Consider the following 21,146-nt stretch of genomic DNA (forward strand, 5'->3'; position numbering starts at 1 on the left):
CTGACTTTAGGAAGCAAAGCAAAATAAATTAAGGTTTGGGGAAGGCTGTTTAGAAGAAGTGGACAGCATGGTTTCAAGTGAAATTCTGTGCAAGCGGAGAGGAGGTGACTGATAGGGTGTGACAAGAGTGGAGTCAATGTCCATATGAAAGCTTAACTTGAGAAGGAAAACATAAAGGAGATAAGAATTGAGAACACTGTCCATTAAAACAGCAGGGAAGTAATCAGGGCTTGGAAGCAGAAAATGTTAAGAGGGAAATATAAAGAAGGTAGAATCAGAGCTAGCAGAAGAGGGTGAATGAGAGTGACTGGGACACGTTACTAGTTGATGGCATTCAGAAAATTAGGATTCAGAGTTGTGGAGAACAGGGTAGAGATGCATTTGAAGAAGAGTGTGCAAGGAGCTGAGTCACTGAAGGACCAAAGACCAGGAAGCAAGCTCAACAGAGTGCTACTTGTGAAGCAATGTATTATAGGAAGTTAACTGTAGCAACAGAACAGAGTCACACAATGAAGTTGGGTTGCAGCTGTGGCTGTAAAATAGCAGCAAATGCGCAGGCAGGTGGCTCAGTGTTTATCTATGAGAACACCTAGGCAGATATTAAACCATTGGGGATTTCAGCATAGGAGCAGGGTTGAGGAACTGGACCCGCATTAAGAAAGTAGTTAGATAATTGTGTGAAAAAGCACAAGGGTGTAGTAAAGATGCATTATGTATTTGATGTGGAACAGCTGTGTAGAGAATTGTGTGGTGAAGGAATACAAAAATAGGATCAGAAGGGTACACTGCATTCAGGCAGAGAGGGCGATGCTGGATTTGATGACTACATGGAGACCTGGGTCCTTAGGTGAGGTGTAGAATCATCAGATATGCAAGCTTGAGGGGGACTGTCACCGTTGTAGAAACATGGAAGGTTTGAGAATTTGGGAAAGGGGATCAGTGGCCAAGGAGACTGAATTGCAGGAGCAGAGGGCTACATGAAGCAGTACTCTGTGTTTCCATGGAGCGAAGGGACATGAAAGGATTAGATAAGTGGGTCATGTACAAGGATCTGAAGGGATATTGGATAAACAGAGTATAAAGGCAAGATGTGCCCAATGGTGTGAGGTTGCAAAAAATAAAAGGTTATGTAGGAAATATGGCAGCTGTGTCAGTGTAACTACAAGCGTTGTGGGAAGAAGCTGAGTGGTTGTGAAGGACAACATGAAACAATATCAAATGTACACAAGTGGCCAAAGTGGGTTTCAGGGAAATATATATATTTTTAAGGGTCAGAAACGCAGGTGAGGGACAGAGATAGGTGTTGCGTGAAGTGATAGTTAACTGCATGCATACAAAGGGAATTTAAATTGATACAGTATAAAGGTCTTCAGATGCCAGACCCCTGAATGTTGCCATCTGCCTCTTCCCTTCAGCTGCAAAAGCAGAGTGGGGAGAGAGTGGCTGCTGTTAGCAGCAAGGTATGAGCCAGCAAGGTGGACTGCGAAAAGAGCTAGTGACAGGGCAGAAAACCCATAAGAAGATGGGATGGGACCAGTGCAACGTTCAAAACTCCCACTGTTCTACACGCATTTTGCAACAGGGAATTTCATAAATGCGAGCAGTTTCTGAACTCTGGGCGCAGTACTGCACCTAAGATTTCAGATTAAAACTGCCACTGCTGGAAGAAAATGAGGACTTTTTCCTGCCTCCCCACTTCCAGTCACTCTCTGAAGACTGGAGAAGGGACCCTCACAAGAATATTAGAGGACCAGGCAGGGGAAGTATGGCTTTGTTTTTGTTTTTTTGCAGTCTTCAGATGAGGACTAGACGATGTGAAAAATGAATATAAGATTTTAGCTGCAGTTCATTCATTTTCAGCTTTGTATTTTTATATAAAAAAGGGTGTCTACACACTCTGTTGCGGCACCCATAACCTGGGTTTAAGGTGTTTAAGATGTCATTTAGCTTTCATATCTCTGTTTCTAACACTGGGCCAGTGGCTAGGCAAGATTCACCATGCATGGGGTGGTTCTAGGAGATAAATGATGTGAGCAGGGTCAATAACTGCTGCTGGGGCTGGTGATCATTTTACAAAGCAGACTAGTTAGTGTACTAATGGTTGCAGAGAGTGGAGCAAGCAGAAAACAGAGGCAGGGCCTGATGCAAGTTTTTGGGGGGTGGGGGAAGAGACCAATGTGAAGTGGCCAGAAACTGAGGAGAAGGGAAGACAATTCCACAGGGGCAACCTTTGACTCTAGACTTAATAGCCTCAACCAACCATGTTTACATAGTGGTATGTACTACTTACAAGTTGTATTAGTTAAGCCAGCCCTGCTGTGTTTGCTCCCCTCCCCTTGTTCACTAAGGGGAAGGGGCTGGACATGTCCCGAAGTCCTCTCCTGACAGCACCAGCGAGAAAGACCTCAATGAGGCAGAGAAAATTTGTGGGGAAGGGAATAAATAAATAAAAAGGGAGATAATTTTGTTGTAAGGTGGGCTAATGGGGTGGGGGCAACCAGAGGATGTTTCATGATTGTGGGAAGTACTGGGTTGCTTTTTTAACGCAGGTGCTTGGGATAGGAGTGGCGGGAAAAGGGTGAGGGAGGCTTGTGATTGGGGGGGGGGGAGAGCTGGGGTGGTCCCACAAGCAAGAAGCACCCTCTTGCCTGACAGGAGCAAGCATGGGGCTGCTGGAATGTGGGAAGCCCCACCTCCTCCACACATACACACCCCAATTCACAGAAATCTATGTCCAGCAAGGGCTGCCCTGTGTGACCAAGACACCCACTTGCAATCATAGAATTTGTAGAGTTGGGAAGGGACCCCAAGGGTCATCCAGTCCAACCCCGTGCCGCGCAGGAATCTCAACACACCGTCCTCCATTCAACCATCCCAGGCCCTGCTTAGCTTTGCAAATGAGAGCCACAGTGGCGTAGCGTGGGGGGTGCAGGGGGGCCCGGCCGCACCGGGTGCAACATCTGGGGGTTAGGGTTAGGGGGCGCAAATCCACAGGTTAGGGGGCGCAAATCCACGGGTTAGGGGGCGCAAATCCACGGGTTAGGGGGCGCAAATCCACGGGTTAGGGGGCGCAAATCCACGGGTTAGGGGGCGCAAATCCACGGGTTAGGGGGCGCAAATCCACGGGTTAGGGGGCGCAAATCCACGGGTTAGGGGGCGCAAATCCACGGGTTAGGGGGCGCAAATCCACGGGTTAGGGGGCGCAAATCCACGGGTTAGGGGGCGCAAATCCACGGGTTAGGGGGCGCAAATTACTTGCCTTGCCCCGGGTGCTGACAACCCACGCTACGCCACTGGAGGGCCATACTGGGCAACCTGAGAGTCATGGTCCCACATACTGCATATATATATGGGGTTGCCCAGTATGTATGTATGTGTGTGTGTGTTCGGACTCCAGAGCCTCATGTGAAGGGTCGCGATGGGGGCAATCTCCATATACATATTCACACGCACATGCACTCCTGTCTGGCATGGGGTGCCCTGAGTGACCCCATAAGAGCCACAATGGGGATCCTGAGTAAAAAAAAAAACCTACATGTTGCTGGACTCCAGGGACTCGTGGGGTGGCTTGTGGTGATTTGGGGGGGTCAACACACGCATGCACACATACACCCCTGTTTGTGGCCCCCCCTCCTCCCCACATAAGAGTCAGCGAGGAACCTGTGCGCCCTCCCCCACCCCCGTCGCGGCTCCCGCCTCCCATCAGCCCTCGCGGCGGGCGGCCAACCCCCTCAGGTAACTGGCGCGAGCCACCTGGCCGGGCGGCCACAGGTTCCCACCCGGACCCCGCCGAGGCCGCCTTCGCCCCACCTGCTGCCCCTCCTCGCCGCCGTCTTCGCCTGGGTCGCCTTAGGGCCGCGCGGGCTGCTGCGCCCCCATCGAGGGCTCCTCTGTGAGGGAGGCGGCCTGCTCGCTGCTCCTCTTCCGCCGCGGCCGCCGCCTCAGCCGCGTTTCCATGGAGCGGCCGTTACCGCGCCCGCCGCCGCCGCCGCCGCTCCTCCTCCATCTCCCGCCCTCCCTCCGTCCCTTAGCAACGCGGGCGGGGAGCCCCTCCCTGACCAGCGTGAGGAACGACGGGCCGCTCGGCCAATCCGGAGGCAGGCCCCTCCCCCGGCTCCGCGAGCAGGCGAGGGGCCAATCGGAGCCCAGCCGAGGGTCGTTGGAGGGGGGCGTCACGTGATCGTCCAAGATGGCGGCCCCCAGGGGAAGGGCGTGCGCCTGGCCAGTGCTGTAGCCGAGTCGCCTTTATTTTATTTTTTTACCAGAGGCGGACGCCGCGGCAGCGGAATAAGCTTTTTAAAGGCTTGCAGAGCTCTAGGGCTCGAGGTGAGTTTTTTCCCGGCGGGTATGTTTGCATGGGGGAAGCGGCGCTCAAGGTCACGATGGACGTCAAATGTGGGGAGACTATGGAGTATGGTGGGTTTGAGGTTACGGGGTGGGGGTAGGGGCAGGGGCGAAACTAGGCTCTGTTTCACCCGAGTCAATAACCCAGCTTGGCACACACACACACCATTCATTTGTGTACAAACACGCACAGGCTGGGAGCCTCAGTGGCGCCCCACTGGAGGCTTTCCCCGGGGCAACGTCACCCGCCCCCGGTAGCTGCGGCTCTCGGTGTGGCCTCCCTGGTGAGACTGTTTCCCTTTATTTAAAATTAGAGTCTTATTCCCGTGGAGCTTATGTCCCTGCAGGCGTGTATAGAATTGCAATCATTTATGGGTGCGGCTTTCCCGCTGCTTTGTGGTAAGTGAAAATTAGTATATAGTGAGCATAGTATGTTATTTTTTATTATTTTTAAAGTAGTGTTGTTGGCATCTGTCAGGCTTGGAAGACAATGGAGGAGTGTGCCTTCAGGGGTGAAGTCAAAAGGTTGGAGAGTTACAGCGCCTGTTACGGCTGAAGAGATTGATAAGGGGGAGACATGATGCATTACTGCAGCAGCACAACTGGACACCTTAATCTGCCCCAGGGGCAACGAAACATGTCTCTCCCATATCGGTCTCTACAGCCACAGCAGGTGCTGCAACCTTCCAACAACTTGACTACACCCCCAAAGGCTCATCCCTGAGACAGATGGATGACAGCAACAAATATGTATAGCAGTTAACAGCAGTGACTGTTAATGAAATACGAAGAAAATATCCAAATGTAACTGAGGGCAGGAGGGTTGATTACGTCTCTTAGAAGAAATGTGAATTTAGGATTTTTTTCTTAGCAGCACAATGCATGAGCATGTAAAGGGAAGGAATAAAGAAGTATGAAGACTGGCTCAATTCTTAACTGTTTCCATTGCCTGGAAAATGTGGCTCTCAGAGTGTAAATAGTGTTAGAAACTGGGATGGAAAATTTTGGAGTTACTCGCTTGTCCAGGCAACAACATATTTATGTGCATGCAGGTGATATGCAAAGATTGTAGTGACCCGGAAGGAGGTGGAAGGTGTAGTGGGGTTATGTGCACTACACTGTCATGCTCAGTGACTTGGAACATAACCCCAGTGCGAATCAGGGATTGCCTGTATAGCTGGAAGCAACAGGATACAATTGAGGACTTCATACATGCCCTCTAGCAACTCTATTGTGTGGGTCAGATTTAACCCTGAACTGCGTGCCAGATCACTTACTGTATCCCATCCAACTAAACTGGAACAACCTTACTAACCAAGCCGATGTCAAATATGTTAGATCAATGGACTTCTCCCATTTTTAATCTGATATAAGAAGTGGGGACATGCATGCATACACAGACTAAGGGAATTTATGCTTGGTGTCTTTGGGGAGTTTGTGTTAAGCAGTGGCAGCAGCTTGCTCCATGCGCAATAAATGGACCATCCACTTCCTCCCCACCAGCTGTAAGGCGGGCTGAGTGGGAGGAGGCAGACAGGCTAGACGCCCAGCGGTGGACCCCACCCCTACAGTTACAGTATTTTTTTCTATATTTAATTGCTACATTCCATTTATAAGATGACCCATGGTTTTACACTTTAAAAAATTGGGGTGGACCTCGTCTTATACACGGAAAAATACGGTATTCCATTTCTTGGACTATACTGTGCAGTAGAATCCAAGAGTTGACATAATGTGGGCATCTGCTGGCTTCTCGGCTGTAAATTTCACAAACTATTATGCCTGGGTTATTAAATATGTTTTTCTTTCAATCATATTGCTGGTGTGTCTGATGTACATACATACATACTCATTTTTGTAATCAGCACCATTTCGTTTTCTTTCCCAGTGCTCCAGGAACTAAGATGGCAGGAGAATTGATCGAACCTACTTCAGAAAAAAAAGTTCATATTGCAAGTAGAGACATATCTGAAATCCTGAAAGAAAGGTTTAAGCGGCTTTCAGCAGCAGATCAGTGAGTGGTCTTCGCAAATTTTAAAATATTTTAAACTGGGGTTGTTTTTTTCTGTTCCCATTTTCAAAGCATTGAAGAATTTACCTTGTTGAACATGGTGCAAGTAGTTTGTGAAGAATGGAGCCCACGTGATACCATACAAAATACCACATTGGAAGCCTATGCCAAGTCTCTGGTTTCCTCTATTCACAAAAATAGGGAATGCTATTTTACCTGACTAGCAGGATTAGCAAGATAAACATTAAAGACAATGTTGGATGTTGAAACCAATGTGACTTGAAATGACACTTTCAGTGTTTTATTTAGTTTAACATTTAATTGCATCCTTCAACTTAAAAGACAGGTCCCAGGACTTCAGAAAATGTGTTTAGTATTGTCAGTTGAAATAACTGAAGACCACACGTTGCTTTTTATATATGACCCCATCATGTATAAAACATAAAACCCTTTGCTATTTAGAAATGTAAAAACATTTGTAAAACATTTCTTCAAGAGAACAGCAAAATCTTCAAACCAGTTTTAAGGATCTGCTAGGGTTCTTGCCAGTGACTATGGTTGTCCTTAGAAGCTGAAGTGATGTATTTACTATGGTCCCTCCTGCTGCTCCTTCTATAGCTGCTCATATGCTTGCATCCTCTATCGGAGCCTCAGAGTATTGGACAACTGTTCACTCTAAGCGTAGATCTGGCAATCCAATGGACACTTGGAATAGTTCTCCAATTAACAAGAGGGCTTATAGCTCAATAGGTAGAATTGCAATCCTAAGTATTTTGTTGCAGCTGTGAAAATCACTGTCCCTTTTTAATACTGCAAGTGGTTGTATCTGTCAGCTCTAATAGGACACAGCAACATACTGGTAGCACTGGGGGGATATACCCAAAGAATACAGTATTTGTCTGGTTTCACAAATATGCTTCTTTGCACAGCACACAAGGATACAACTCATAATGCACCATGTTTGTACATCCACAGCTATTAGCAATTCTTGAAATGTTTTTTCCTTTTCTTCCACAGGAGTTTTTTCCAAAGTGGATCCATGTTCCTTGCCTTAAATGGAAGTCTCTGCGGCTTAGTGGCAAATAGCTTGTTTAGACGTGTCCTGAATATAACCCAAGCTCGTATTGTATCTGCTCTGCCCATGGCTGTTTTACCGTTCATTACAACTGTGGTCACTTATGAGTGTTTGATTAATCGGCCTTTAATGGAAGGTAGGTTATCTGCATTCAAAGCGAACTGTAACCTTTGAAATGTCTGTGCTGGGAAACATGTATTAGCCACATTGGGACAAAGTTACCTACTCACAAGACAAGAGGCTATTTGCAATACTCCCCAGATATGTAGGGCTATGGAAACTTGTTCCTTTAGCTCTTTGTATTACTCCCTTCTTGAGAAAATAAAATGAGCTTAAGGTGCGGGTGAGGTGGGGGGTGCCCCACCCACTGATGGTATGCAAGACCTCACAGCTGGAAGAGTACCAGTTCTTTAAAACAGTAATAATACAGTGTGGTGTTTCAGCGCCTTACCTGCAATTTGGTGTTACTGTTGTTTCTATACTTTTCCGAAGCATCCCAAAAGAAACTCAGTATATAGATGTGGATAATTGTTTTTGGCATCCAACATGGAGAGCCTTCTTGCATTCAAAAAGATTATCTTAGTCCCCTTTGAGTGTAAACTGCAGGATCATGCTGTTAAAATTACTTCCAAATACTCAACCTTCCATCTTGCCCAGTTAGCAAGTGATGATTCTGGATCATGTCACTGTACATATTTTGTTGGAGAGTAGTCTATAGTGCTAGAATGCCCAATGCATTGGCTTCTCTTTTCAAGGCACACCTTGGTCCCTCTGGTGGCATATATTTAGGGAATCTCAGGAATATTTTGCAGCAATACTTTTATGACAGGTGCTATTGAAATCTGAGCAGCTTATCAGCCTAACAAAGTCTAATCAAAATTAGGAAAGCAGATTTTAAGATGCAGAGATGTAAGCCTGCAATAGGGATGCTGTCACTACATCACTTAATTCTCATGTTATTTGTCTGCAAATTTAAGTCAGACTTAGGGTTTTCCAGCTTGTCTATTTCGTTCTCCAGGTGATCTAAATTGTGCAACTTGCGCCTGGATCAGAGGTGGTGCAATTGGAGGAGTAATAGGTTGGTTCTACCCCATTTTCCTAGCTCTACCTTTGAATGCCGCTCTTGCAACAAGGTACGATTTTAATCTTCTATGTAAACTCAGCTTTTACGTGTGCAGTTTTGGAAAATCCATTGCACTGATGGCAAGGGATGGAGGGGGGTGCTACCAGTGTTGGGACCATGAGCTGTTCACCCTTACATGGGAAATCCCTAAAATGGAATTTCAGTTTAAAATGCACACATTGTTTTTCCACACCTAAGTTCAGTTTTCTAGGATTACCTAAACTGATTTCCAAGTATAGCTTCCCCTCCATCACTCTCTTCAGACATCCATTGTCTGGGTTAAGCTGCTTGAATCACAAGCACTTGCTATTGCTCTTTCATTCCTGAACACCACCGAAAGGGAAATCTGAATAATGGACCAACAACTGGTTGTAAAATAAATAGGTGTAACAAAGTCTGCATCATTAGCTTGTGCCTAATGAAGTGTTTTCTGGCAACAATATAGAGCCATTAGTCTGTAGAACCCCTTTCTGCACCTTTTCTGGCATCATGTAAATTGGTACCCTTTCACATGTTGTGGCTGCATTTAATTAACACATGTTTTGTCCATATATAGAATTTGCTCAGTTTTTGCTTCACTTTTAGTATAATTATGAGGTAGTACACAGAAAGAGATGCAGTGTCTAGTATACAATTTGGTAAGAGTGGGCTAGCACCTATTTTGAAAGCCTAATCTTAAGACAACTGACAAAGAGACTAAAGAGAGCTTGTAAACTACTGCTCCATCAGATAACTTTCTTAATAAAGGCTGAATTTAAACAGTAGCCTAGTGTTTGCAATTGTCAAGCTAATTCTTATTTCCACCCCACCCCAGGTATTTAACAACTCCCATGCCAGGCCAAGAAAACATGCTGCGCTACTGGATGATGGCTTGCAAACCCGTTTACAAAAAGATGAAATTTGCTGCAATCCTTCAAATTGCATTTGGAGCATACCTGACCTCAAAAAGTCATGAAATATACATTAAAATGCTGCAGTTGCCCCAGCCTGGAGAAGACCCTGAAGAAATAAAAGATAAAATTTGAATTTCTGCAATCATTACTTATTTGGTTTTTCTTTATGTAAATCATCCTGCTAGTGTTTCTGTTTTTTAAAGTAGCTCTTAGCATATTGAGCAAGCCTTGGGACCTAATGGTGAAGGGCCAGTACTTTTGCCTGTGCTTTTTTCCCTCCCTCTTTCTTTCTTTTTGGTATGGGGGATAGGTGGAAAGTGATGAGGGAGACCGGTATACTTAGAAGAAACCTTTGTGGTGACGCTGGACAGAGGTTTCCCTCTTGCTCACAGAATTGTGGAGTTGGAAGGGACCATGAGGATCATCTAGTCCAATCTCCTGCAATGCAAGGGAATCCTACCGTACGTAGTACCATGGATGTGAGCAGCTGGTGTGTCTTGCTTTTTTTAAGAAAGAGTAGCTTCCATTAACGGGTGGGAGAACATTGCATCAAGGCTACCTTCCAGGAAGGTTTTCCAAGGAGTGGCTGACAAAGCAGCAGCCTGCAAAGCATTGAAAAGCTCTGGGGTTTCATTTTTGAGATTGTAAGTTGTTTTAAATACTGTATCGTGTTTTATTGTTGTAATCAGCTTGGGCGGCGCTTAAGTAAATAAAGAAGAAGAACATTCCCTAGAGCTCTTCAATGCCCTGCAGGTTGCTTACCTGACCATATTCCTCTGGAAGGGAAGGAAGAGATCTTGATTGTGCATAATTTAACACCTAGTGTACAACAAGCTCCTGCTCACCTCCCTGTTGTACTGTCTTAAGGCAGTGTTTCCCAACCGGTGTTCCGCGGCACACTACTGTGCCGTGAGACGTTGGCTGGTGTGCCGTGGGAGGGAGGCGGGCGAGTCGGGCGGTGAGAGGCGGCGGCAGCGAGGATCCGCGTCGAGCCGGGGGCGGCTCCGCGGTGGTGGTGCCGAGCGGTGGGGCAGTGCGTGCAAAAGGGAGGAGCGCGAGACAGCGGAGGAGGAGGAGGCCGGCATGTCCGGGCAGCAGCAGCAACTCCCGGCGACGGCTCCTCAAGCCCCACCGCCGCCCCCTCCTCCGCCCGCTATCGCCGCCACCACCACAACAGCCGCCGCCGCCTCAGTTGCCGCCGTCCCTCAGTCCCTCGCTCTGCTGCCTCCTCCCACCCCCAAAGCTTGGAGGTTCCCCGGCAAGGGGGAGGGAAAAAACTTTCACTTTCGTGCGTCCCTCCCGGCGTGACGCTGCGCGCTGACGTCACGGGGCTGTGCCGCGGTGGTGTGCCGCGAGATTTTTTTCATTAAACAGGTGTGCCGTTGCCCAAAAAGGTTTGGGAAACACTGTCTTAAGGAATAGCAGATCTGGACAATTTCCATGATGGATGCCACCAGAATAAAAGAAAAACTGCTTGGCCTGTGGCAAGTGGTATTTATGACCTCCTACTTGCAGTGGCCCATGTTTGTTCTTGCTGCCAGTTAAATGTTTTAATCTATGTTGCTAAAATGTTTTTTATTCAAGACAGTTCTTAACATAATAAAATGTGTAAGGTAAATATTTCTATTTCTACATTTTTCTCGATTCTCATCACAGCATGGGTTATGTGAATTAAATATCATTTTCTAGAACACAGAACACACCAATCTGAACACATTACTCAAGGCAGAAGGACCACCCCTCTGTTTAAACAAACACATTTTCCCTTCTTATAGACTATGCTACTACAAAATTGCTATATATTATATTCAAATGGTTTATAATCAACTTTGAGAATGTGCTCCAGAGAGACAGAGAATGTGTATATGTATGGCAGCAGCATCTAAGCTATAAAATGACGTGTCAGTCCTCACCCTGGTTCCAGATGAGTTGCAAAGTCGTCTTAATATGCTGGTAACTCTGGCTGGGCAGGGATTTTTCCCTGCTCAAGTAATCCAAGAATCCAGCCCCCCAAACAAGTGGGAATTAAAACTTTGCATCATCAGATATAAGAATTTGAACTTTACACCCTTGCGTAAACCACCTCGGGTTGAAGAAGCAAACCTGAACATTCCTTCTCATAATTTATGTCTAAATGGACAAATGTTCAGTAGTGTAAAGGTGTTTGCTTTTGTTTTTTAACTGACATGGAGTATGTCCCCAACAAACCTTTTAGCAATTTTGGGAACAAGACAGATACATCATATCTACTGTTTTTTCAAATTGGATACTAAAAACCAGATAAACCTTACCTAACATTTTGCAAGTAAATGTTTTGATGCAGTCCAAAAATGTCAAACAAAAGATTTCTGTTTTGGGTTAAATGGTAGCAGATGGAAACAGTATTCATTTTGTTGGATGCCAATGTGAGACATGGCTCTCCACAATTACTTTGATGCCATCTGTCCAGGAAGTTATAGGGTGCAGAATAATGATTTCCCCCCACGATACTACTAAGCTGTTTAAAAGAAAAAATAAACAAGAAAGGTTAATTTGCGGTATTAAGATGCACACACATTTACATCACATTTTCTAAGTGATACTAAAAAAAGGCCTTATTTTCCCAACGGTAGTATAGTGCAGGCCAAAAAAGAATGACAATGTTCAAAAGCTGGTGTATTTGAAGTCTTATTTCCTATCAGCTTCCACCTGATACTAAGACAAGTCAACCACTGGTAATACAGTGGTACCTCTGGTTACGAACTTAATTCATTCCGGAGGTCCATTCTTAAGCTGAAACCGTTCTTATCCTGAGGCGCGCATTCACTAATGGGGCCTCCTGCTCCGTTCACATCCTGGGGCAAAGTTCGCAACCAGGAGCAGCTACTTTCGGGTTAGCAGAGCTCGTAACCATAGGTACCACTTTACTAGATACAAGTTTGAGCTACACTGGTACCTCTGATTGCACACAGAATAGCAAAAACCAGAAAAATACAGGTTTGCTGCGTGCGTAACCCAAAGGGTACACAACCAGAGGTGTGCATATCCAGAGGTACCACTGTACAATGGTACCTCCGGTTACGAACGGGATCGGTTCCAGAGGCCCGGCTGTATCCCAAAAATTTCATAACCGAGGACCGCGTCTGTGCACGCGTGAGCAGCAAACCCACTTCCAGGTCTGCTGCGTTTGCAACCCGAAGTTTACATTACCCAAAGGTAACATAACCCGAGGGTCCACTGTATTTCCTTCTTGGAAAATCAGCTTTGCATGCAGGAATTCCTAGCTTCACTTTTCAGCATCTCAATGAAGGAATGTGAACAATCCAGGTCTGAAACCCTGTCTGGCAATGTTGACAATCCTTAGCTAGATGGACCAAAGGCCTCAGTCAGTGTAAGTCACTTTCCTGTGTCCCATAAACTGATTCAGCACAACATTAGGCTGAATTGTAATTTATCATTTAAGCAATACCTAGTTGTTTAAGTGCTTTATTCATTCAACATTCCAAACAAGGTGACGACATTTTCTGACTCAGGTGCATGTAACATCTGTGCAACTCACTAGGTCACAACTATCTGGCCAGAAGGCTCTAACTGAAGGCACCACTAGTGGTGAAATTATTACTTTTTATAGTAAGGGTCATGCCAGATAATCATTTTAACACTTCCCCTCATGACAAGGGGAATTATTAAGATTTCAATACTTTCCTTCAGCAGTCTTAAAAATTTAGTTATACAGTATCCAAGAACATATTTAAAAACAGTCTTAAACTCAAGGTGTTTACAGACCCAATCACTGCTGTTTTGCTTTAAGCTGGACGGAGAATGGCAACTATGTTTCCAGAGTCATTCATATATATCACATATGTAGATATAGATATATAAATAGATTCTATAATGGTAATGAATAGGATGCTCCATTGCTGTCTGGAAAGTTAATTCGTAGATAGGAGCCACTGATACCTAGGAGGGAGATGGCTGGAGCAAAGTCTGTTCAGGCCCTCACCAGTCTACATTAAAGAACATACTCTAAACAGAAAACTTGAGGACGTTTTGCTTATGCCACCAATAGCTCCTTGGAGAAAAGGTGGATGAGTAGATGAGCCTATTGAAATTTATGGCAGAGCACCAATTGGGCCTTACACTAGTCTTGTTGCAAACAAAATTATTTTATCACCGACTCGCTCTCAATAATTTATTCTTGGAAAAAGAGGACAGCCAGCAAAAGCTGGTTAACCAGCTCCCAGTGCAATCGTTAACATGTTCCCAGCACAGCAATGCATAATTTTTAAACAGCCAACATTAACGTAAATGCTGAATAGCAAACAGTAAGCAATCTAAAGCAGCTTACTTTTTCCTGTTCAAATGTTACTAATGCTTTCCTAATCTATTATTGTTCGCACACACATAATGGTAAAACAGGTGGTTTTGACTGTATTTTACTATATATTATTATACTTAATTGTTTATGAAAGTACATAACACCCTACTGCAAAACTTCAGGGTCGTCACAACATTAAAATATTTTAAAGCAATCATGAAAGTGTCTGGCTACTCAAGGGATATTTTAAAGAACTGTGTAGGTTTGCTGACATAAGTATTTAAAAGACTCTTGGAAAGCACAAAGTGAGGATGCTTTTTGGACACAATTATCTTATATGTGCAGAGCTAAATGTAATATGACTCTTAACGACCTGAGCAAGAGGATGTGAATAAAATACATGGTAAGTGATTTTCTACATTACTGCAAACTCTGGTTAATAACCCTAAATCAGCAACTCTTAACATAGCCAGTGTATCACTGGTCATATATAGAAAATGCTCTGAACAGCAGCATTAATCCAACCCCAACTACAGCAAGAAATGAGCTGCATAAACCACAATGCTGCTTTGATATCACACCAACTATTTTCCAACTATGTCACACCAGTCAACATTTAAAAAGCCATTCAATGAAATTAAAAATTTATAACATAAGATTAAAAAAAAAATCCTTTGAGCCTGTAACTGGAAGATCAACACATTTTTTTTATTAGGACACTGTGTTCTCATAGGTATGACACAACTAGTTACACAGAAACATTCACACATATTTCAAGTACTATTATTCAAGGCTTCAATTTCAAAAAAATATTCAACAATACTCAACCGATTAGCAAGAAAAAAAGGTTTGCAATTTTATTTGGCTTCAACATGCTTCAATAGGCACTAAAATCCCTGCAGTCATATTTTTGAGATTTTTGCTAAGCAAGTGTGTCATTTGCCTTGTTGAAAAACAAGCAGCCACTCCCTTTGTATACAGATGCAACAGCTTATTCTTCAAGGGGCAATGACACACAAGGTTGATCAACTACCCAGAATGTTTTTTTTATCTAACAAAGTATTTCAATAATACAAAATTAAAAGAATGTCTGCTTTCACAGAAATACCACATTAACAAAAATGTCTATTGTGAAAAGCAATTGTAAAAATGCATCAACTTCAGAAACTATGCAGCACAGTGACAGCCAATTGTGGCCTGTCAACTGGAAAGGTACTAGCAACAAAAAAGGGATGTTGACCCTAGCTTTTGAAAAACAACAGCACTAGGTCATAAGGAGCATTAATGGGACTGTATATAATGTACTGCTTCCATTATAAACACAGAATGCTGAATAAGAGTATAATTTAAAATTGATTAGTATACAATTTCAGGTGTTATGCTCCCATGCCATCAAGCATGGGTTATGAATAGCTAGAGGACTTTCCAAGATTGCACTCATTTACAGCAACTGGTATATGGGGACTAACCCAAGATATGTACCAGTATATAGATTTGTCCTGTGTTGGGCTGCAATTTCCCCCAGAAAAGGGATGCCAGCCACTCTGTATAGTTCAGAGATAGGCAGGTAAGAAATACACCTGCACTACAAATATAACCCAAAACATGAACAGCCATATAAATGAATTTATAGTTCAGGCGAGGCTCACGGTCTCTGCTATGCCGAAAGGGTGTACTTCAAATAATTTAGACAATTGACTGAGAATAAGGAGGAAATTGATGTAGGAGAACAAGTGCTTTTTCACACCGTTACTTTTCACATTAGTATTATACTCATTCTCTTGATAGACTGTATTATTCAAAACATTCACATAATTTTGCAGTGTTGTTTTAAAGTAAAATGCTGCAAAAGCCCTGTTACCTTTCCCCCTTTTTAATCATACTACCTTTTAAAATAAAGCAGGAAGTGTGCCAGCAGCTGGTCCCGTCTCTTCCGCCCCATGACAGCTGTATCCACTTCAGCATAAAGAAAAACAAGGATGCTAAATACACATATACTTTATTGAACAGTGAGGTTTCACAAAGAATCGCATCTCCTTGTACTCAAATTAACTCCTGATTCTGATAACTGATTATGTGTTTAACAGGAAGTATTCCACACAAATACCAAGAGAACAAAAATAATATGGAGACGCCTCCTTTAGGAGGCATACCTTTTCCAAATTTAACATTCTTTGTGGAACCCCACTTTACATTTTCACACCCCTTATTTCCCCAATTTACAGAAATTAAAGTATTAACCATTTTAATACAACAGAAAAAGTTGAAGGTGTTTGACAACAAAACTTTTCCTTAACCCTAGACATGGACAGTTGCAGGAACACTATGAAGATGAACTTTGTTCACCTATTTTTTCTCTCCTTAGGAACACATCAGATTGATATGCCAATTTCGTTTTGCTACAACAATTTAAGAGACCTGTATGTGCCTTAATCATGAAAACTAATTCCACTGGGCTGTGATAGAAGACTTAATTTTTTGGAATAAATAAGTGTTTAGTAATATTCATGCAGTGCAGTCTTCAAACTGTACGTAACAGTGCAAAGGGTCAGTATGGTTGAGCACTCCTGCTTGCAAAATTACTGTTCTCATTTACATTCTTAATTAGTAAGCTAGAAAGTACCCAACTATGTCAGGATCTTGGTACTTTTATTTGGACATGTCCTAACCCTAGCCAACATGGGAAGATAATAGTGAGGAGTTTGGGAGTTTAAGCATAGATGCAATAGTAAGAAGCAGCCTTTCTCAACCTTGAGTTCCCAGATGTTGGACTACCACTCCCATCATCACTATCTGCTGCCCCTGCTGGCTATGGATGATGGGAGTTGCAGTCCAACAACAAGTGGGAACCCAAGGTTGGGAAAGGCTGAGTTAGAGCCTTATTTCACTGGTGAAATGCAACATCAAAGATGAATATATGGGGCTTATTTGTACCTTAAAAATTACATCTTCACCATCTTAATTAGTAGACTGGTTTTCATCCCCCTTTCTCCACATTCAAATGTATGGCCAAACATACATTTAAGCAGCACTTGTTTTTGAAAACTTCACCTACTCTGTAAAAACTCTGCATAAAATAGCATCTGTCCTGATAAAGCCTTTCCAAAAATAATGAATGACTGGAAAAGGCAATGCAGCTTGACTAACCATTAAATTGCAAGTTGCTCAATCAGGATCAACTGATTCTACAAAATGTCTCCAGGGCTTCTGAACTCTTCTAAAGACTGGTCCAGACCAAGTAATAAGAAACCCCAGAGTAAGCATCAATGCAAAGTTGTCTGATACCACATTATGGGAATATAGGGATCCTTACCAGGTTGCGAGGTGGAAAGCGACTGTTCTTTTAACCCCTACACAACGGAGCCTGGCAGGGCAACCACCTAAAAGAGAAACTGTCAGAGAAGTTTAATAGTAATGTATAACAGATGCGATATAATTTCACATGCATGTTTTAAACTACCTGCTGCACGGTATTACTATTCTGCTCTTAAGTCTGTCCAGTGAGGAGGTCAACGTTTACAATTCCCAGAAATGCAGGCTAGATTTTTATCTGCCAGACAGAGCATTATTTTTACTGGCAACCAACACCAGGTGCCGCCATTTCAGGCAATCATTTTTTGTCTTTTTTTTTTAAAAACAAAACCACCTGGCAGTCTCGAACTGTGCCATCTGCGTGCCATTGTGAGAGATGTCCTGACCATTGTGTGCCTTAAAAACGGGTCCTCTGTTTACAACACGGCCAAACAGGCACCCCGGCATCGATCCGTCCTGTTCACACGCACGCGAAGGTCTGCGCTTTTTTTTTTTTTTTAACTCTCTGCTACGGAAGGGAAGGAAGGAACATGCCAGTTTTCTGACTATACCCCCCGTTTGTGCGCTGCGCGTTTATGTCTGCTTGCTGCGGCTTGCTTTCCTCCCTCTCTCTTCCGCTCTGTCCTCTGACTGCCTCCTCCACTATAAAGCACACACCCCCTGGGCGATCGCGGGCAGGCACCCCGAGACAAAAAAATGTTATGTTCTGCGTAGTTAGGAGCGAAGAAGAAGCGGAATACTTGACCCTACATTTTGGAGGCGAAGGTAGAGTAGGAGTAGGAGTCGGCGGTGGAGGGAGGCGAGGCGGCCGCCGCCCCCAAAGCAGAGCCCACCGCCGCCCGCCGGGCGCAAGCCGAGCAGAACTCCACCGAAACCTGGTCGCGATCCACGTGCAGGCAGATGCCGCCGGCGCTGGGGGAAGCCGCCCTCTTGCGCTCGCCTCCCTCGGGCACCACCGGCAGGGCGTAGTCGTGGTCGCCGCTGGCCTCGTAGGCCGGCCTGGCCTCCAGCACGGCCGCCGCCGCCCCGTCGTCGACCAGGCTGCTGCTGCTGATGCGGAGCCCCACTCTGCCGTCGCCGGCCAAGCGGCTGAGGAGCCTCCCCAGGGCGCTCTGGTTGGCCAGCACGGCGCGCAGGTAGCTGGTCTCCCTCTCCAGGTCGCGCAGGCGGCGGCACAGGCCGCGGTTGCGGTCGCGGAGGCCGCGGTTCTCGGCTGCCAGGCCTTGCAGGCGGCTCTCCAGGCCCATCACGTACTGCTTCTTCCGCTGGCGGTTCAGGCGAGCCGCGGCCGCGGCCTTCAGGCGGCTGCTCCCCGCTGGCCGCGCGGGGCGACGGCCCTGCGGCTGCGGCCTCTGCTGTTGCTGCTTCGGTTGATGCTCCTCCTCCTCAGTCTCCGCGCAGGCCCGCTCCGGACTCGCCAACCAGCCCGGCCGGTTCTCGGTCGCCACCACCGCCGCCTCCAGCCAGTCGTCCAACTCCAGCTCCAGGCCCGCCGGGAAGAGCAGCTCGGCGCCACCCGCCTCCTCGAGGGAAGAAGAATCGTCGCTGTCCTCTCGGCGCGGCGGGGCGGCTTCGTCGCCCGCCTCGGTCCGGCTGCCGCTCCTGGCGGGAGGAGGCCCTTTGCTCGGGGATGGGCAGGCCGACGAACTGGCCAGCAGCTGGGCCAGGCTGTGGCGCATAATGGCGGCGGCGGCGGGCAGGCCCCAGCTACCGCCGCAACCGCCGCCGCCTCAGTCCCAGCCCTCCCCGCCGCCTGAATCAGATCCGCCTGGGCTGCTGCCTCTCCGCCTCAGCGGGAAAGCGCGGCTGTTTCTTCCCCCGCTCGCCTTCCGCGCCTCCGAGGGAAGATGAGGAAGCTAGCCCGCCTCGCGACTCCGCCGGGCCGTTAATGGCGGAGAAGGCGGGCCCGGGCGGTCGGCGCCTGCGCACTGGCTCGAAGGCGCTCCCTCGAGGGGCAGAAAATGGCGGAGGCGGCACCTACCTTCTCGCCCTCCCGTTTACCTCAGAGCGGGAGCTTTAAAGGCGAGGGGATTCTGCACAGGGCTGGGTCTTGTAAATGGCGGGCCTTGTTTATGCTCGCTTGTATTTAGCCATTATTATTATTATTATTATTATTATTATTATTATTTATTTTATACCTCACGGTATAGGGCGGTGTATAAAGTCAATTAATAATAATAATAATAATAGTAATAATAATAATAATAATTTGTTTTATTTTGTATCCCTCCTTGCCCCCCCCCCACGGAACTCAGTTTTTTCATTTATTTATTGCATTTCTACATGCAACATTTCCTTTCAAGGAGCTGTAGGTGGGTGCAGATACCCTTTCACATTTCTCCCATGGAAAAAAAGAGACATCCTATTCTTATATTACTACTACTACTACTACTACTACTACTTATAGGGCTGTCAAACGTCCAGAATTTTCCAGGCATTGCCGGAAAACAGTGTCCAGATTTTGGGGGGGGGGATAATAACCACTGAATGTCAGGTACAATGCAGATGTATGGCAACCCATATCGGAAGTCTAGATTTTGGCGAATTTCCTTAAAAATATCTGAAAAACTTCGTTTTCTTTTTTAGATTTTGCAGAAAAGAAAAGAAACCTCAACTACAACTTTGGCAAAAAAACAAAACCTCAACAACAACAAAAAAGCTCAATTACCGATTTATATTTATATACCTGTTGCTTGTAATCATTTGCTTCTTAGTCCTTACCGGTTCCATCCAGTAGTAAGCCCAATTGATGCCACTGCAATTATTATTTCTATTAATTATTATATTTATTAGTCGCTTTTTGCCATGGCGACTGGAAAAAAATACATCCAAAAAAATACATATCTCAATCTCAGCAACCTAAGAATGGTCGCCTTCCTACTCTAAACAAAATTATCTTAAAACTGGTATCTAAAATAGGGGGGGAAATGATCTGGTAAAAGATTATTTTATTTTCTCAAAGGCTGTAGGTCTGTTAGGAGCAAAGCTGACCGCAAAGGCTTATGCTATGAAATGTCGGAGTTTGGTATTTAATTCTTTCTCTTTCGTAAGCAACTCTGTGCTGTGCTTCTTGTACGCTTCAAAATGCATCCGAAGCTCATTGTAGGCTTGCTGGGTGCCATCCAGCCGCCTCCGCAGGTCTCGCACCCGGAGGTTGCAATCCACTGCTACAGCCTCCGTCTCAAAGCGCAGCTCCGCCGCCTGCTTGGCTTTCTCCATCTCTTCCGCCTTCTTCTCCAGCTCCGCAATCTCCCTTTGCTTGTCCTGCAGCACCTTGCCTCTGTCCATCGCCAGGCTTAGCAGCTCCTCCTTCTCCTTGGTCAGCTTCTCCACCTTGGCTTGCAAGGCGCAGTCCACCTCTCTTAGCTTCTTTTCCGCTTGCTGCAGTTCCTCCGTGACGTGGCTGTGTTTCTCCTCCAGGATACCCAGCCGGCTTCTCAGCGACTTGATTTCATCAGCCTTAGATTTGGCTTCCTGCTGGTGGACTTCCAAAAGTTCCTTCTCTCGCTCTTGGGCTCTGCGGCTGTCCTGTTCGTAACGTTCCTTTGAGGACTTCGTTTCATCCAAGAGTTTCTTAAGCTCAGAAGTGAGCTGGGCCACCTCGGCCTCTTTCTCTTCTAACGCCTGGCAGAAGAGGTTCTGGTTCTCCACGCGCAATCGGTGGTTCTCTTCCCTCAGCTGCAGGTTCTGCCTCTTGTGCTCGTCCTTGAAGTGGATCATGTCCTCATGGTTGGCAGCCAGATCCATGAAGCGCTCTTCCAGCTGCTGAACGCGCCGCGTCTGGTTCTTCAGCTGCATAGCATCCGCCATCCTCTGTTCCTCCAGGTCCATGTTGATCTCCTCCAGAGCCTTGCAGCGCAAGAGCTGCTCGTCTGCTCGCTTCTTGAGGATGCAGATCAGCTGGGACTGCTCATGGAGCCGTGAGCGGAGCATGGCCTTCTCCCCCTTCTCCCCGTCGGAGAGACCTTGGAGTTTCTCCAAAGTCTCAAAAGGGTCGCCCATGCTCCAGTCTACATCATCATCATCTTCTTCTACCTCCTTTGGTACCTTGGGAAAGGCCATTCCTGGACTCTTCCCATCCTGAGGCATGT

At 45.9% G+C, this 21,146-nt stretch overlaps 4 protein-coding genes across 15 annotated transcripts in view; 1 reads left to right on the top strand and 3 right to left on the bottom strand.

Moving 5' to 3' along the window:
- Window positions 1–4,007, bottom strand: part of DLG2 (discs large MAGUK scaffold protein 2) — a 921,944-nt gene extending 917,937 nt beyond the window's left edge. For 5 of the 11 annotated variants that reach the window (XM_082219080.1, XM_082219078.1, XM_082219077.1 and 2 more), the window contains exon 1: window positions 3,811–4,005. The gene's annotated coding sequence lies outside the window, so the exon portion shown is untranslated. Of the gene's footprint in view, window positions 1–3,810 lie in introns of all 11 variants that reach the window. The other 6 variants (XM_082219062.1, XM_082219073.1, XM_082219052.1 and 3 more) reach the window with 4 other exon arrangements.
- A 167-nt stretch (window positions 4,008–4,174) lies between these two features.
- Window positions 4,175–9,582, top strand: LOC309530567 (transmembrane protein 126A-like). Of its 2 annotated transcripts, none has more exons than XM_082219617.1 (5): window positions 4,175–4,326; window positions 6,233–6,358; window positions 7,373–7,566; window positions 8,449–8,563; window positions 9,368–9,582. In XM_082219617.1, the coding sequence occupies exons 2-5, from the start codon at window positions 6,249–6,251 to the stop codon at window positions 9,576–9,578; spliced, it is 630 nt and encodes a 209-aa protein (XP_082075743.1). In that variant the 5' UTR covers window positions 4,175–4,326; window positions 6,233–6,248; the 3' UTR covers window positions 9,579–9,582. The 2 variants fall into 2 exon arrangements, with proteins under 2 accessions (XP_082075743.1, XP_082075744.1); XM_082219618.1 differs by lacking the exon at window positions 4,175–4,326 and adding an exon at window positions 4,692–4,743.
- Window positions 9,583–14,430: 4,848 nt separating this feature from the next.
- On the bottom strand, window positions 14,431–18,994 carry CREBZF (CREB/ATF bZIP transcription factor). Its single transcript, XM_082219527.1, has 3 exons — window positions 17,806–18,994; window positions 17,057–17,135; window positions 14,431–15,699 (listed from the first exon to the last, which is right to left on the bottom strand). Exons 1-2 carry the CDS (start codon window positions 18,732–18,734, stop codon window positions 17,087–17,089), a joined length of 978 nt encoding a protein of 325 aa, XP_082075653.1. The 5' UTR covers window positions 18,735–18,994; the 3' UTR covers window positions 14,431–15,699; window positions 17,057–17,086.
- Window positions 18,995–19,986: 992 nt separating this feature from the next.
- On the bottom strand, window positions 19,987–21,146 carry CCDC89 (coiled-coil domain containing 89). The gene has a single exon (XM_082219491.1). It carries the CDS (start codon window positions 21,142–21,144, stop codon window positions 20,056–20,058), a length of 1,089 nt encoding a protein of 362 aa, XP_082075617.1. The 5' UTR covers window positions 21,145–21,146; the 3' UTR covers window positions 19,987–20,055.

Source organism: Podarcis vaucheri (assembly GCF_965113315.1).
Source record: "Podarcis vaucheri genome assembly, chromosome: 4".
In the NCBI taxonomy this organism is placed as follows: Eukaryota; Metazoa; Chordata; class Lepidosauria; order Squamata; family Lacertidae; genus Podarcis; species Podarcis vaucheri.

Excerpts from the sequence above, each read along its gene's own strand:
- LOC309530567 (XM_082219617.1), top strand. The coding sequence starts at position 6,249 with ATGGCAGGAGAATTGATCGAACCTACTTCAGAAAAAAAAGTTCATATT. Across the intron at positions 6,359-7,372 it reads CGGCTTTCAGCAGCAGATCA|GAGTTTTTTCCAAAGTGGAT; the intron begins GTGAGTGGTCTT and ends TTTCTTCCACAG. Across the intron at positions 7,567-8,448 it reads TAATCGGCCTTTAATGGAAG|GTGATCTAAATTGTGCAACT; the intron begins GTAGGTTATCTG and ends TTCGTTCTCCAG.
- CCDC89 (XM_082219491.1), bottom strand. The coding sequence starts at position 21,144 with ATGCCTCAGGATGGGAAGAGTCCAGGAATGGCCTTTCCCAAGGTACCA.
- CREBZF (XM_082219527.1), bottom strand. The coding sequence starts at position 18,734 with ATGCGCCACAGCCTGGCCCAGCTGCTGGCCAGTTCGTCGGCCTGCCCA. Across the intron at positions 17,136-17,805 it reads TCTACCTTCGCCTCCAAAAT|TTTCTCTTTTAGGTGGTTGC; the intron begins GTAGGGTCAAGT and ends CTTCTCTGACAG.